The following is a 16,352-nucleotide window of genomic DNA, read 5'->3' on the forward strand; positions in this document are numbered from 1 at the left end:
ACCTCGCGATCCACCCGCCTCAGCCTCCCAAAGTGCTGGGATTATAGACGTGAGCCACCGCCCCCGGTCGTTCTTTCAATTAAAATACATGGGCAGACCTTCCAAATGAAGAAACTACTGTCGCGCAGAGATATACTGTCATGCCATTGGCAAAAAATAAAGAATAATTGAAAAGACAGCAATGACATCAAGTCCCTGAGAGCCATACATTGGTTTAAACAACATTCATTAGTTTAATTATTCAATCACTAAACTTCTTACTGGGCACCTGCAGCCCGTTAGTCACTCTTCTAGGTGAGTACAGTAGACAAAATGTGGGCTTCCCCAGTTGGGAGAGACAGTAAGCCTCTAAGGATATGATTTTAAGTACTCAGGCTTCTACAAAGAAACATGAAGCATGGCAAGGAGAAACTGAGCAATCAGGGAGCCCGCTTTGTTGTAGATCAGGTGGTCCAGGAGGCCTCTGGTAGGTGGTGATATTTGGTCAGAGAACTGAAGGAAGTGAAGAAGTGGGGCATGGAAAGGCCCAGGGTAGAGCATTTCAGGCAGAACGTGAGGCCAGTGTGAGGCACAAGCTCAGCAAGCTGTTGAAACATCCAGATGGCCAGCGTGGCCCTGTGGAAGGGGTGTGGTGGGCCAGCCCAAGCCAGGCCGTGCAAGGGCTTTGAGGTGTGCTGGCAATGCTGTATTTATTTCAGGGATCAAGGGAGAGGCTTTGGAAAAAGGAGTGATGTGATCTACTTTATATTTTGAGGAGATCCCTTGGCTACCGGGTGGAAATTCGGCTGTGAGTTGGCAGATTATTGAAATAATCCAGGCAATAAAAGAACACAGCTTGAAAAAAAGTAAAAGTGGAAGAAATGGTCAGATTCTTAAAGTAGCATCAATACACATGCTGGTGGTTTGAAAAATAAGATGTGAAGGACAGAGAGGAATGAAGATGACTGAGATTTCAGTTCTGTGCAGTGAGCGACAAGTTATGCTCAATTTGAATAACCAAAATGTGAGATAGAAGTGGGTACAGGGAGAAAAATCCAGAAGTTCTGCTTTAGAGAGATTAAATTTTGAGATGCCTGTGAGTTTTGTAAACAGATGTTGAGTAGGCCGTTGGATTTCAGGGCCTGGACCCCAGCTCAAAGGAGAAATCACAGATAGAATGTAGACGCCAGCAGCATACTGAGGGCATTGAGAGCCACAACCTAAATTAAATCACAGAGGAAGTACAGAAAGGAAGGGAAGTAAAAGGAGGCAGGGAGGAAAGAAAGGAGAGACGAAGAGAGGGACAAGAATTCATCCCTGGAGTGGGTTGCAATATTTAGAATCTGATTTGAGGGAAGAAGTTTGCCGAAGACACCAAGCAGGAAAGTCTCACCCTCCCAAGTAACTGGGACTACAGGTACGTCCCACCACCGCCGGCTAATTTCTGTAGCTTTTTAGTATAGACAGAGTTTCACCATGTTGGCCAGGCCAGTCTTGAACTTCTGACCTCAGGTGATCCACCCACCTCGGCCTTGAAAATTGCTGGGATTACAGGTGTGAGCTGCCATGCCTGACCACCCTGCCCTCTTGTTACAAGGCCTATTTCCCACAGCTCCTGCTAGTTCCCTCTGTATAGCCTGCCCTGTCCTCCTCCCCTGGGCTGTGGGAATACTACACTGCTGTCAATTTCATCTGCCCAGGGCCATGTGTTCAACCACCCCTGTAACTGAATCCCCCCTCATAGTAGGGTAGAAGGGAGGCAATGAAAACAGGAGTGGACACTGATCGCAGGAAAAATTGAGTGTGTGTGTGTATGTGTCGGAGGGCAAGGAATAGTCCAAGCATTCACTTGTTTCTTCTGGTTTCTCGGTAAATCATGTGAGGTTATTGTCTCAGAATCTGAGAAAGGAACAAGAGTTTGAGGTTTGAGGAGGTGAGAAAGGTGTGAAGTAGTCTTCTCACAGACACAGAAAGCAACGAGGGCAGTGAGGTGAGGTTGAGGGCACAGCTAAGAACCCACTCGAGGTCTGTGGTCCTGCATAATGAGACCAATCAGAGCCCAGCCTGTGTGCAGCGAGAGCTCCTTGGTTGAGTGCAGCTGCTCTGAGGCAGTGGTAGATAGGCTGGGTGGTTCAGGGAATCATCAAGTCTACAGTCTCGGAGACATGGGAATTCAGAGTGGGTGTGAGCACCTGGTGAAACAGGTCACAGGAAAAGCCAGGCGGAGAGAAAGCAGGTGATAATGTCAGCTGTCAGGTTACACATAGATATGTCATGGTATCAAGATCACTACAGCAGGTTGTGGTCACCTAGTGCTGTCTGCTGGAATTTGGAGCATTTAATTTTTTTATCCAAATACCATAGAAATCGATGTGGAAACACGGGTGACACATGCCACATATTGGGAAGTGGCGGTGACCAGGTGCTTAGTTGCATGGAGAGGCCACAAGTGCTTGGTAATGTTTTGGTGACTGAGCCTCTCTCTCATCTCATGAATGAGCTGAGATTCCAGAAATACTGGGATGAAAACCAACCAACCCTGAGACTCCCAGATTGTTCCCATATTGCCACATTTTCCCCAGCATCTTACTTCGGAGAAACTTAAGGAAGCCATGTTTGTTATCTGTCTCTCCACATAACTTACAGTTCCAGTTTCCCAGGTAAGTACGGCCATTTGTGTTAGGTCATTCTTGAATTGCTATTAAGAAATACCAGAGACTGGGTAATTCATAAAGAAAAGAGGCTTCATTGGCTTACAGTTCTGCAGGCTTTACAGGAAGTCTGGTGCTGGCATCTGCTCAGCTTGTGGGAGACCTCAGGAAGCTTATACTCATGGGGAAAGGTGAGAGGGAAGTAGGCAGATCAGATGGCTAAAGCAGGAGCAAGAGAGAGCGAGAGAGAGTAGGTGGGGGAGGCAACACACACCTTAAGATGACCGGATCTTGTGAGAACTCCCCGTCATGAAGAAAACAAAGACAGTGTAAACCATGAGGGATCCCTCATGAGGGATGGCACCAGGCCATGATCTAAACACCTTCTGCCAGGCCCCACCTCCAGCATTGGGGATTACAATTCGACATGAGATTTGGGCAGGGAAAAATATCCAAACTATATCACCACTCTACATAGTATGTGCACTCAGAAACCAGCTGACCTATCTGGGGCTCATTCATGCAGGAAGACAGCCTGGAAGTCAAGTGCAAGAATTCTGGAATTAGACTGCTCAGGTTCAAATCCTGCTTCCACCACTGGCTGGACGTATGCCTTCTTTAGGAAAGACAGTCACCTTTGTGAGCCTTGAATTTCCGCAAGTGTGAAGTGGAAATAATACCAACAAGCACCTCAAAGGCTTGTTTGATGATGAAAGGGATGGGAAAATAGAGCGCGTGGCACAGCTCCTGGTACATCAGAAGAGCTCAATAAATATTAGCAATTATTGTAACTAGGTTCATTCGCCACTCCATGAAACGGCGATTCTATCAGTATCATCACAGCTGTGAACCTCAGGTTGCTTAGGCAGCAGACAGGAAGTCAAATATCTTCAAATTTCTCTGCAGTCAGACCCTCCACGGGACCCCTGGCCAAGGGTTTGTAAGGTGTCTGATTGGACAGGATGAAGGCAACCTTCACAACAGGAGTCCAATCGGTGGATCCAGGCTGTGGCTTCATTAGAACAGCCTTCCAACCAGCACCATGCAGCGTATACCCTGCAGAGGGGCCACCCAGGCAATAAACTGAGTTCCCCCACCCTGCAGCCAGCAGTCCAGGGAAGCATGGGTGTTCAAGCTCTGAGTTCAGAGAGCTTGAGAGCTCCTAAGTGCAGGAGTTCTGGAATTAGATTGCGCAGGTTTGAATCCTGCCTCCACCCCTGGCCGGATGTATGCCTTCTTTAGGAAAGGCATTCACCTTTGTAAGCCTTGAATTTCCACAAGTTTAAAGTGGAAAAATACCGACTATTATTTTCATCACATTTGGACAATGGACACACTCCATGGAAAGCAAATTTTCTTTCTCAGAGGACATATATCACATATGAGTAGCTGGCTTGAACCTTCAGTCAGTGTGAGAGAGCAATAAGAATATCACCATAGCATGACACACACATGTACACACACACATGTACACACACACAGGCATATCTTGTTCTTATTTATTACAAGAGCTTTCAGTCAAGCTGAGACGTGAGAACGTCTAGATAGTATTTTCTAAACTCTCCAAGACGCATGTTCTGTGGACACTTCCAGTAAAATAATTCAGCTTCAATAAGATTCAGACTCTTATTAACAAACATAATTTGGGTCTTTTTTTCAGAAAAGCTCTAACGGATACAAAACTCACAATTTCAGCCTCCAATTAGCAATTTCAAAAAAAGTTCGATTCTGATATTTTGGAATTGAGAAAATTGGTAGTCAGTTCAGGACAAATGAAATACAGTGAACTGAAAGACAGACGCATGATTCAAACCTGAGAGTTGGGGAGGGTTCTATGCTGCAGTACGAATGTAATATAACTGTCATCTGGTCTCCAGTTTTACTGTTGCCAACAGAATGCAATCTCCTGAAATAGTTGCACCTCTGAAGTGGGTAAAAGTTAATTAACCCGTCTCTTACTTCCCTAACTTACATAAGTGGACTGGCTGACACGGAAAGGTAAATGAATTTCCCACATTTATACAGCGATTTTTAAAAATCAATCTTTCACTTTCCCAAAATAACTCTTTAAAGAAACTTTAACATAATTATTTTCAGCTTGAAAACTTCAAATGAGTGAATGGGGCTTTACTGGGGAGAAGATTTGAAGACTGTGACAGGAGACAACCTGGGCTCGAAGTGCTATTCTCAGATCACAGTGGCTAACCGACCAGGGTCTGAGAGTCAGCATCTCCAAACCCTGGTTTCACAATCTGTAAAACTGAAATCAAAAATACTTAGCCATTGACTGAGAGCGAACAGAGGCGTAGGCTGCATTCTGCCATTCAACAGTTGCGTGACCGTGAGCACATGGTCTAACCCTGCCTTCTCTGCAGTGGTGATAGTAGCAATGCTCACATGTAGCCATAAATCATGAATCTGAGCTGTTGTTCTCATGAGCATTACTTCTGTAGCTGATAAACATAACTAGGGCAACTCATCTGGTAACTCAAGCATCCACACACTTTAGATGCCCCATACATACGAGTTTCCTTTTACCCTTATCCTTTTCTAGGGAAATAATTACAAAGAAGATTTCTTTCTTCAAAGGAAACCAAGAGGTTTTAATTTCTATGAAGGACATTATACAATATTCGAAGAGGTATGTGAAATCTATGCTGATATATACTCTCTATATGAGTAATTCCTGTGGTCCACGGGTTCTTAGGATGAGGGAAGCCAGAACGGGGATGTGTGGTATCATCGTGTGGCCTGCTCTGGAATGCAGGAGGCTATGATTCCAGCCAGGTGAAAACACATGCACGTTTGGATTAAAAAAAACTGTACACATTCTATATGCTCATATTTCTTGTATGCAGACTGCCCCATGATGCTAATATAAAGGGAGAGAAAGTGATTAGGCACGAGGAAAAATTCAATCCTTGCTAAGCTCATCAGACTACATAATGAGCCACGGGAATCTGCAGCCTTAGAGTGGAAACCCATCAACGACGCCACCACCAGCAATATTTTCTACTCACATTCTCTCCTATGCATTCCCAATCTTCTTGCATTAGGAAGTGTTTTGTCAACATTTTAAGTCAACAACCCCAGTCTAAAGTACATGGCATAGGACGGCAAACTTAAGCCGTGTTATTAGAAAACAAAACCAAATGATGGGATACTTTTTTGGGAAATATAAACTTGGAACAGAGAGCCTTCCTCGCAGGGCCACCACATACACAAGAGGAAGATCTTCAGGCAACACTCAGAAGGGAAAGGAAGGCAAAGGGTGAAACATCTCCCAGAGTAAAAGACTGCACGGACTTTGGGGTCTCTACAGCTGTCTCTGCACACAGACGCTCCCTCCTTTTCAAGCGTTTCTCCACATCTAATATCTTCAGATCATTAGTGCTTTCTAACTAGGGTTTCAATATTTCCCAGAGGCCTCTCCAGTCCAGCCTTTGCCTGAGAGAACAGGTTACAAAAATATCCCCTCTCCCTTTTACCAGGCAACAAAGAGAATTTGCAGTGCTTTGAAAACAGAAATCCACATCCACGGAAAAAACAGGCCTCTGCCAGCCGCAGAAAAGGGTGCTTCGGGCACAGGGCAACCAGGCGAGAGAAAATGCATTCAGAGCGGTTAGCGCACAGGATTAATCACATTATAATTTAATCATCTGATCAAACACTAATTAGCATAATTGCTTGAGGGAGAAAAGGCTGGAGGAACCCAGGAACACCCCTAGCATCCTTGTTCTTAATGACAAAAGAGGGAACACAGATTTGGCTTCCCTTTCTTCATAAAATAAGGAAGAAAATAGCGAATAAGATTAATCAATGACAAGCATCACCTTTGGAATTACAACTGAAATTCATGACAGTATCCTTCCTCCTCTCTCTCCAGAACCACTCTAAAATCTAAGGAAAAATCATCGTACTGATGTTACCGTAACGAGGCTCTGAGCTATTTAAGTCAGGGTTCTCAACCTTGACACGATTAATACGTGGAACTGGGTAATTCTTTGTCATGGGGAGCTGTCCTGTGCATTGCAGGGTATTGAGCGTCTTACAGTGAGTGTCCCCTCCAGATGCCAGGAGCAACCCCCAACCAGAGGTGGGACAACCGAAAATGTCTCCAGACATTGCTCACTGTCCCCTGTGGGGGCAGAATTGCCCTCGGTTAAGAACCACTGAAGAACACAATTTGTCCACTGCATACTTCTCTTAGAAGTAATCAAGTCATAAAAATAGAGGGAGGACTCTTTTTATTCCCATCTGGCAAAAAAAAAAAAAAAAAAAAAAATGAGCTTAAAATAATTGTTGCCCAGTCTCGTGGATTTGCCTTATTTCTCATGGCTCTGTCCAGAGCTTTATAATAACGTTTAATGCCTATGCCTGTGCACTTCAGAAAAAACAATTAAATACCAGCCCCATCCATTCAGAGATCCTTAGGGAGATGCTTCCAGGAGCACCTTTGAATGGGGAAACTCACGGGTTGAAAGAACGGTAACCCTTGCTTCCAGACTCAGTGTGCCCTAAGCAGGCACGAGATCACAGCAACGTCTTCCACCACTCATGAGAGAGCAAGCTACCAGTGACTTTGGCAATGAACAAATCCAAAGAAGGCCTGCAGACCCCCGGGGAAGACAGTTTTCTCCCTCTACTCTCACTGAGCACACGTAAGCTCTGATATTTGCTTCCAGTTTCTAAAGAGAAAGAGAGAAAGGTCAACCTGCTGGAGAAAGATAAAATGCAGACCGCTCCCCCATCTCCACTACAATTCATTCGCTGCATGATCTTAACCTGCCTTGGTCCCTAGTCAGGCTGGACCTAATAATATTCACTCTTATCAAAAGATGCTAGAAATCCCTGGGAAAAATACTCAACACTTATTACTGTATGAGAGAAATATTTTCTATGTGTTAAGGGGATTTGTTCTAATAATAATACTAAGTCACACTACTTCTCATTTTTATTTTTTATAAAGTGTTTCACCATTTACAGTTACTCATGAGTCTAATGCAGGTTATTAAATCTGATGATGGAAATATTTATGCCCTTTCCGTGGCGGAGAGATGGGAAAAGATTGACCTACTCTACTACAAAATTTAAAGAGAACAGTTTGTGCTATACCATGTAGGTTGTGAAAACTCCAAATCAGAGAGGAATTGTGAGCTATTTTAAACTGAAATCTTCTTCTACAATTCCCCTGTCAGAGCTTGTGACTCCTTAATATAATGCCCCCGCCCCCTTTTAAAGGAACATGAATCCAGAAACTATTACTGCAAAGAAACAGTCTACCCTAATTCCTGTAGTGGTGAGTAAGCAGAATTCACATTTATTCAGCCTACAGTGGCTTTTATAGCATTTTCTTCCAAAGCTGAATTTCAAATCAGCCACTCGAAAAGGTAATTTCTATAGTGAATCACAATAAAATCACCAAAGGATTATAACATCGAACTTGTTTAAGATGCCTAGGAGGAAAAGTTATTTTTAATATTATCTAAAATAAGATCTCAGGACAGAAAAAGATATTTTTAAGGTTCTGAATTTAGGCCTCTCTCCAGCACACATTTGAGTCTATTTTAGAGCAAAAATCAAGGGCACGATGTTTTGAAAAAATTAATCTGCCACCAATAAGTGCCCTCAATTCTGTCATACATGTAACAAGGTCTAAAATGTACATACGCCCTTGTATGTAAAAAGGTCTAAAATGTACATACGCCCTTGTATGCCAGTTTCTCTCTTTTTCTGACAACTTAGCATAATGACATATGCTTTGTATGATAAATTCAGTCAGCCTGCGATTATTTACCGAAAAGAAAGCCAAGAAAATCCAACAGAGCAGATAACCCAAAGTCCTTTAGATCTGCGTCTGGAATGAACTTGTGCCCTGGACAAAGGCATGTCCAGCAACCCAGGGCGGCGTCAGAGCAAAACCTCTAGCTGCAAACAGATCTGGTCTCTGGCTCTGTCTCACTGCATCCTAGCTCATCCCTTCAGCTTGCTCAAGAGTCACCCAGATGGCTTCCCACTGTGGATCTCTCACTTGAAGCCTCATGGTTACATGTACGTTTCAAAGGGCTTCTCTGCTAGGACTCCAGCTGCTATGGAAGAAAGAGCCAATATGAGAAATACAGCAAAATCAAGACCATAGACAAAGTGCAAGCATTTATAAACCTGAATATCAAATATGCTAAAACAAGAAGAAAAATGGCACAGAGAGACTGACATTAATATGTGTGGATGAGTCGTAAGCTGCTAGCATCCACACTGGGAGTACCCCTGGCAGGGTCACATTCCTCTCTTCTCAGAGTCTTTCTTGCTACTAAGCCCCAGCACCAATTCTCCCTAAACCTGCCCAGATCCTTATGGTGGTCAGTGAAGCTCTAACCTGTATAGACATTCCCAGTAAATTACTGCCCAACACAGAGTTCTCCAACAGAGCATGGAGATGAACTTGGAACATTACTCAGTCAACTTCTTCACTAGTGTTAGGGCAGCCTCTTTGCAAGTGTGTGTCTTGCAAAGATGGATTGTGGATCATGTGGATGGGAACAGGCAAAGGCATATGTTACTACTGCAAACTCATGGGCCATGCATCCAGCAAGGCTACAGAATCAGACTCTCTGGTGCAGAATCAGACTCTGGTGCAGAATCAGACTCCGGTTATCAAACCTAAGACTGCATAACAAACACACAAACCATAACTTGGGAGACCCCAGTGGTGGGGGGGAAAAGATGACAAAAGCACATGGGATTAGAAACACCTGGGGAGGTTTTCAAACTACAGTTCATTCCCCAGAATGCTGGCAACAGAATTTTCAACAGGAGGCTGATGTGAGGAAATGCACTTCAGGAAACTTTCATATTTTCTTTCTCTGTTCTTCCTGACCCAGAACACCAGAGTTTTGAGAACCAGTGTCCTTGATCCTTACCTGGAAATGCCCAGATAAAGGAATACTAACTAACATCCAGCTTGAAGTGTCAACAGTCTGTGGCCTTCTTCTTATAGACGTAGGGGTGGAGGGGCTGTGTGGCTACGGCATTGGTTCAGCCTCTTCCTCCATATTCAATCTTCCCATAAACATGGCCTCCACGAATCTCAGCCTACAGAAGCCTACAGCATATTCTGACACCCCATCCTCAGCAGTTGGGTGGTAGAGGTGTGGGGGAGAATGTGGGTCCTCTCATGCCTGTGAATAGTAAAGGCTGAGGATGTGAGATCCCCCAAGACACAAATAAACCAACCGCTGATGAGAATTCCTTACCCAAAACAAACACCTAGATCACCTAGATCACCCTGAGGTCAACATTTTTCTACCCAGATTTCTATACAAATATTCAATCAAGCCTATTCTAAAATAGTAGCCACTAGGGATGTAATAGCTGTTGATTTGGGTGAGTCGTAATAGGCACACACACATACACACATCTGGTAATTAACCATCCTACCCACAGTCTGCTGTCATGTCAAGACCCCAGACAGAGGCTGTGAACTTAGGCTGCCAACTTAAACAACTTGTGAAAGGAGGATTCCGTCCCTTAGACACCATTCCACATTTCTTGTGCATTTCCTTTTCACTAGTCAACGAAATCGACAAATAACTAGCCTTTGAAGGAACCGCCAAGAACTAGGTCCAGCAGGAGTGGTGAAGTAGCCACGCGCCCTTCCCTGCGGGGCCCTCCCTGCGGGGTCGTCCCTATGGCTCCTTCCCTATGGCACCTGTTTTGCTGGTAGAGGCCATTGTTAGCATTGTTGGGCGAATTCAGCTCATTCCTAAAGTCTCACAAGTAATATTCCAAAGCATTGTTATTTCTATCCTGCAAGCTACATACCAGTTATTAAAAATGCTCTACAGCCAAGATTAAAAAATAAACAGGGCAATTAAGCAGATCGGGACTTGGGTTTTCTTTCTCTCCATGGAAGCCAAGATCAAATCACACCACAGTGGTGCTACTATGGAAAGAATTGAATCTTGAGTCTCTTTTGTGAGAAAGTGTGTTTCCTCAAAGTAAAAAGTTTCCTTATGATATAGGAAATATAGCTCATTTTTTTGTATTTTAAAAAAAGAAATAAAATTAAAATACTCATAGAATTAATTATAGCAGTTTTAATTATCCTCCTACATATCTTTCTCTTATGATATAATCGTGGAAATACTCCCATCATCCAGCAGTTCATGCTCATGAGAAGAATCAATGCTTTACTCGATATTCAGAAGAGTAATCAATGTAAGAGAGTCCACTGCAGTCACCCACCTGAAGTGGCATGGCTGGCCCTTCAGTGCACGGCATGGGCTGCCTCCCAGAAGCTCCCCTCAGCCCTCTGACCCACTCACACTGGTCCTAACACCAGCTTCAACCTGATCATTTTGGTGACTCCCTGATAATGCTGCAGCCACTTTAGGAGCCTAAGGTCATCAAGGTCATCACTGGGAGTGGTGCCACCATACTATTGTTCTGCAGAAGGATCCAATAATGAGAAAGTTAGGGGTATTTAGAAAGAGCTATAAACTAGCTTTTACTATACTGTTTTCAGTGGAATAAAAGGGTAAATTTTGTGTAAAACCAGACTTAAAACTCTTTCTTGTTTCATCATTTTCATATTAAAAGAGTCAAGGCTTGTATGCATGAAAATTAATAATTAAATGATTCAAATCTCTTTCCATCACCTTATCAAAATCCCAATTTCATAGGCTGGAGAGACTAGCTCTAAAACGATCCATTTTATAGATGGTTCTTGGTAAGACAAAAGGCAAACGCTTCCCACAGAATCACATTCTAGGGCAGGTCAGGACCTGAATTCTGTTCAGATTTCCAACCTGTAAATCAGCAGTATTCGCATACAAATTCAACGATTCTACTACTAATAAAACGTAAAGTCCACTTGGAACCAGTAAAACCAGAATGCTGTAAGGAACAAACACAGTCCTAGAAGGGAAGATTATTTCATTTTTTTAATGTTAAATTTTATATATTTAAGGAACCTGGGAGATATTAACTAAGTGATATGTGCCAGACACACACACACACAAATCCATGAGCTCACTTATGTATGAATCTTTAAAAGACTATTTCATTTCTCAGAGCATGTGGCATTCTTTTTCCCTTGTCCAGTAACATTTGTGTCAGTCACAAAGCCTGGGGTGGTATTGTCCGCCCCATCCAGACTGACAAATAAGTGCGCAGGTTGCAATTTCAAACCCCCGAGTTTGAGGGCAGGTTAGCAGGGAGGGACTTGTGGTAATCACAGGATCCTAAATGTGAACTCTTCCCTCAGTAATTGCTTTACTCTAAACATACATGCAGCCTTTAGCCTCCTACTATTCTGCTGTTAAACATCTTTAAGAAAGGCAAGGCTTATTGCAGAAAAAATATTTGCAGCAGTGAGTGCTTCAAGTTCAACGTCCTCCCTCCACCTCCAGTGTTTTGTTCAGACCTACTCAAGCTGTTTCCAGATAATATACACATTGCTTCCCCACCCCCATCTTCCAAGCCCAACATAGACTTAAAGACTGAGAGCACTTCCAGAATATTCTGCAGAGAGTCCAAAGAGATTTCACAATATTTCTGCAAGGGTTGGTATGCTTTTTTTCTCCTACAAAATGCTGTGCAGAGCTAGGACATTAAAGGAAGCTAGCATTTAGCATGGAGGCGATCTCTTGCATTTTCAATACTTTCTTCCACTGTCTTTGCGGCTGCATTTAAAAACAGCTTTCTATAAATAGCACTGCTTGCTCACTCTTAAATCTTACTCACTGTCTTCTCAGTAAAAAAAATAACAACTAGGGATACGGGCAAGATTCATGAATCCCTGTCGTTCTATCGCTCTGTGCAGCAGCCTCTTTCCTTCTTCTTATCTTGGCATATATCTTCTCAATCCCATTCATCCCTCTCTGTTAAACCATAATATATATGTACATAATCCAGGGGCTTAAAGACCCAAACTTAATCCAGTTGGATGATTTTTAAAAATCAGTGTTTATCCCATAGAACAAACAGAGATCTCCAAAAATCCAAAGCTGATAAGTATCTTAAGCTATAAGACACTTAATTTGATTTTTATATTTGGACAAAAATCGACACTTTGACACTGATTAAAAGATATTCTCTCCTGTTACTTTGATGAAGATACCAACTGTCATATTTGGATCTGCAAAATAGGAAACGAAGATAATGACAAGAAACCCATAAATCCATGGGATATTTAAGAAAACAGTAGTGTATGACTTTTTAAAGATGATTAAGGCCTGAGAAGCTAAGCTTTGTTTTCATGTCCTGTGTGGCTCTTTGATGAAGAAACGAATTCCCAGGAGCTGATGAGGAAATCTAAATGTCAGTTTGATGTTGCTGGCTGGCTTTCAGAACGTGACAGGGCAATAAACATCATACAGGAATTGTAGATCATGCCACTTAGCAGCATACACTTGAGACCAAGGGGTCCAGCACACGAATGGAATTATTGTCTGTGACACTTGGCCCACGGCACAGCAGGAAGAGCACCTAAAGCAATTATATAGCTGTTGTGCACCAGTGATTAAGTCCAGCAGATTCTCCAAACACGAATCCCTTGCTGAAAAGAGAATGAAATGCCCCAAGCCACAGCATTTCTGGAAAATAAACATTTCTTCAGTGATTGAGTCTCTACATTAGAAAAAGGTGGATAGAGCAACAGAGCCCAATGGTTTAGCCATCAGAATTCAAGATGGGGGACAGAAGAGCAAGCCCAGCAAAGAAACCTAAGATGGGAAGCCAATCAGACAGAGGCAGAAGAGAGAGGTGGATGGGAGGGGAGAAAGGCTCTGCCTGTCACTTCATTCTTTCTCTCCACAGGGAACATCATCTCTTTCCACTACTCCATACCATGTGCTCTGCTCTGCGCAGGACACGCTCAGGCTTCACATGCATCTCAGACTGTGGAGGCTCCTCTCTATCTAGTGAGAGGGGCAGTCACTAGTCAAATCAGCACCACATAAACGCAGGGTTAATGATTACCATGGACACCATCAAGGCAACAGCCAAGATTTTAAGAAAAAAAGGATAATATGGAGGTATCTGATTTTCAGGAGCAGGTCTCTGAAACCCAGCCCTTCTGAACGTACTGGTCAGAAGCTGTCTGACCTCTGAACCAAAATCCTGTCCCTGCTTCCCTCCTGCCACCTTGACAGACCTTGCGTCACCTGAATTCCGTGTGTTCCACCCTCTGAATTCAGAACGGCACAGTGGATACTCCGTGGGGCCGCTGGAATCTTCCATTCCCACTGCCTTATCTTAACCCAGAGATTCCGCAAGGGAAATGCAACTTTGAATTTTCTTGCATTTTCACAACATTAAAGAATACATAACTATAGTTGGGGGGAGGTGCAGGGAGCTATAAGACGAGCATTTTTGCGCCCAGGTCTTTGGAACAGGAAGAGTTAACCCCCCAGTCCAGGGGAACAGGTGTTCTCCAAGGGGCCTGGGGGAGAGAGAAGGGGGCTCCCGGTCCCGGAGCCGTGCCTGCGGAGATTGATGGGCTGCGGAGGAGCGGGCACGTCAGCATCACCCCTGTCACCATCAGCAGGAGAAGCGGCGGCTCCTGGAATGACATTGGAAGGTCAGCCAATCAGGCGCGGAGCTGCTCCCGGAGCTGCCACCTCCGAGGCGCGCGCCACGCCGAGGCTCCCTTGCGGGTTTGGAAAGGGGGGTGCCAATGCGCCCTTCTACGGGCCCGCTGCCCCCTGCAACACCTCTGTTTCCTCTCTGGGCACCCTCTAGGTTTCTAGAGATTGCTGTGAATACAGTCCTCCGCTGTACAGTTGAAAACAAAGGCTGCCGGACCCCGCCTGACCTGCGGTCGCCTTTGCACGGTTCTCGAAAGACGAACTCCACGGCACGGGAGTTTGGGCGCAGTGAACTTGAGAGATCGTGGGGAGGCGTCTCTAGAAGAAAGCCCCTGGCCGTCTGCATGGAGCCGTCCTCCCTCGGCGGCGGCCGGGTTTGCTGGCTCTGCTGAAGGCTGGCTGCAAGAGTCTGGTGAGGTTTGCCGCCCACTAGTGTCCTATGGAGGGGACACAGCCCGCAGGCAGGTAGCACCACCTCCCTGTCTCCCAGGCTGCGGGTGCAGGCACCGAGGCCCAGCGTGCGCTTCAGCGCAGCAGCCGAGAAAATCCCCAGACACGCTTGTTTGTGTGGGCGCACCCTGGGGTGCCTGCCCTGCTCTGGCGAGGTGGGCCACGCATGGAAGCCAAGGAAATCCAAGTGCCCATTTCTGAAATACTACTGAATGCACTGCCTGGTGCAAAATGCATGCTTTTCCTCTACCTATTGATTATTTATGAGCCACGTTCACAATCTTATCCGTAGAATTGAGCTAATTTCAGGAAACCTGGATGCTACAGATTTTGTAAATGCACCCACTCGAGGCACCCGCCTTTTAATTTTGCAAACATAAATTTCCAATCTACAGTGTTCACAGATCTTTATAAAATGACCTCCTCTCTCTCTCTCTCTGTCAATCAAGTTTGAATACACATTGAATTGAGTCTTTTGTCAAACTACTTCTTGCACATTACCCCAGACACATCTAAGATAAAATACCTTGCCAGATACCTGGGGGTCCAGGAATTGGAGATTAAAATTGGCAACTTTTTTTAGTCAAAATTAGTTTCCCTACCAGAATGCTGTATTGCATGGGTTCTGCCCCTGTGACTCACTGATCCCCTGAGGCAACAAACCATGGTCATACCAAAGTGACAAAGGAGAGAGTCAAAAAGTGGAGAAGGATCCACTGGCATTTATCAAAGATCTGCGTGGCATTTTGTTTTGTATAGAGGGCATCTTGTAGGGCCATCAGTGAAGTTAAAAGGCCTAGGAATTTTAGGTGAACCCTGAGATTTTGGGTAGATTTTTTTTAGGCTGCTTAATAAAAATGGGGGAGAAAGGGAAGGGGAGGAAGCCCTGAAATTGTTCACCTGATGACATTTTTTTCCTTACATACATGTATGTGAATTAAATAAAAATCACCTTCAAAGTCCTTAAGGTGAATTTGTGTTTACAAAGGTCTGCTTCTAATGAGATAAAATAGCAAGTGTGTGCTCTGTAGTTTCCTATCAAGCGAATGGCTGAAGCTCAAAGGTGCTGCATACTCACCTTTCTCTAAAGAGCACCTTCTTACTCCCCTCACCCCACCCTCTCTAATCTCCAGGACAGTAGGGCCCCATGAAAGTGGATGCAGTAAAGCTCAAAATCTCACAGCTTGGGAAAAAATGATGTCAGGAATGCACGCGTGTGTGTTTGTGTGTGTGTGTGTAAAAAGAGATTCCAGGATACTAGCAAAAATGTTACATATGATAAATCTGCTTCTTCATCATTCTGCTTGTCTGAAGGCCCAGCTCTGCTTTTAGCAAGAATTCTAAACTAGAATGTGCTCACTGGGGTTAAAACCAGGAGAAATGGTGATGAAACACAATGCAGTAGGAAGCCTGTGCTGAGAAGACACTGAGGGACGTGTGTGGGTGAGTGTCTGCACATACGTGTACCTTGGCTTCTTGCACCGTAACAGAAGCTCGCATGTATTTCCAGAACATTGCAGAACAAACTGACTGCTTTAAAACACCATTACTGCACCTTATCAGGTGAGGTCATTCATTTAAGGGTTTAACCCATGAAGGGCTTGGTCACTGACTTCTATTTTTTTTTTGCCAAAAATACTGTCTGCAGCCTGTCTAGCAACCGTACTTTTATTAAGAAATAAAT

General features: G+C 44.2%; 2 protein-coding genes across 3 annotated transcripts in view; one reads left to right on the top strand and one right to left on the bottom strand.

Annotated features, from left to right (window-relative positions):
• Positions 1-16,352, bottom strand: part of DSCAM (DS cell adhesion molecule) — an 802,011-nt gene that overhangs the window by 782,442 nt on the left and 3,217 nt on the right. The window lies entirely within an intron of this gene.
• Positions 391-15,629, top strand: LOC144580706 (uncharacterized). The gene is made up of 4 exons (XM_078358823.1): positions 391-466; positions 6,122-6,251; positions 14,014-14,211; positions 14,373-15,629. Exons 1-4 carry the CDS (start codon positions 391-393, stop codon positions 14,608-14,610), a joined length of 642 nt encoding a protein of 213 aa, XP_078214949.1. The 3' UTR covers positions 14,611-15,629.

Source organism: Callithrix jacchus, chromosome 21 (assembly GCF_049354715.1).
Source record: "Callithrix jacchus isolate 240 chromosome 21, calJac240_pri, whole genome shotgun sequence".
Taxonomy (NCBI): domain Eukaryota; kingdom Metazoa; phylum Chordata; class Mammalia; order Primates; family Cebidae; genus Callithrix; species Callithrix jacchus.

What these genes read in the sequence shown, in the direction of transcription:
- LOC144580706 (XM_078358823.1), top strand. Translation starts at nt 391, where the DNA reads ATGAAGCATGGCAAGGAGAAACTGAGCAATCAGGGAGCCCGCTTTGTT. An exon ending in GGTGGTCCAGGAGGCCTCTG is followed by an intron (nt 467 to 6,121) that starts GTAGGTGGTGAT and finishes CCCTTTTACCAG; the next exon opens with GCAACAAAGAGAATTTGCAG. An exon ending in GAGAAAATGCATTCAGAGCG is followed by an intron (nt 6,252 to 14,013) that starts GTTAGCGCACAG and finishes TTTTGCGCCCAG; the next exon opens with GTCTTTGGAACAGGAAGAGT.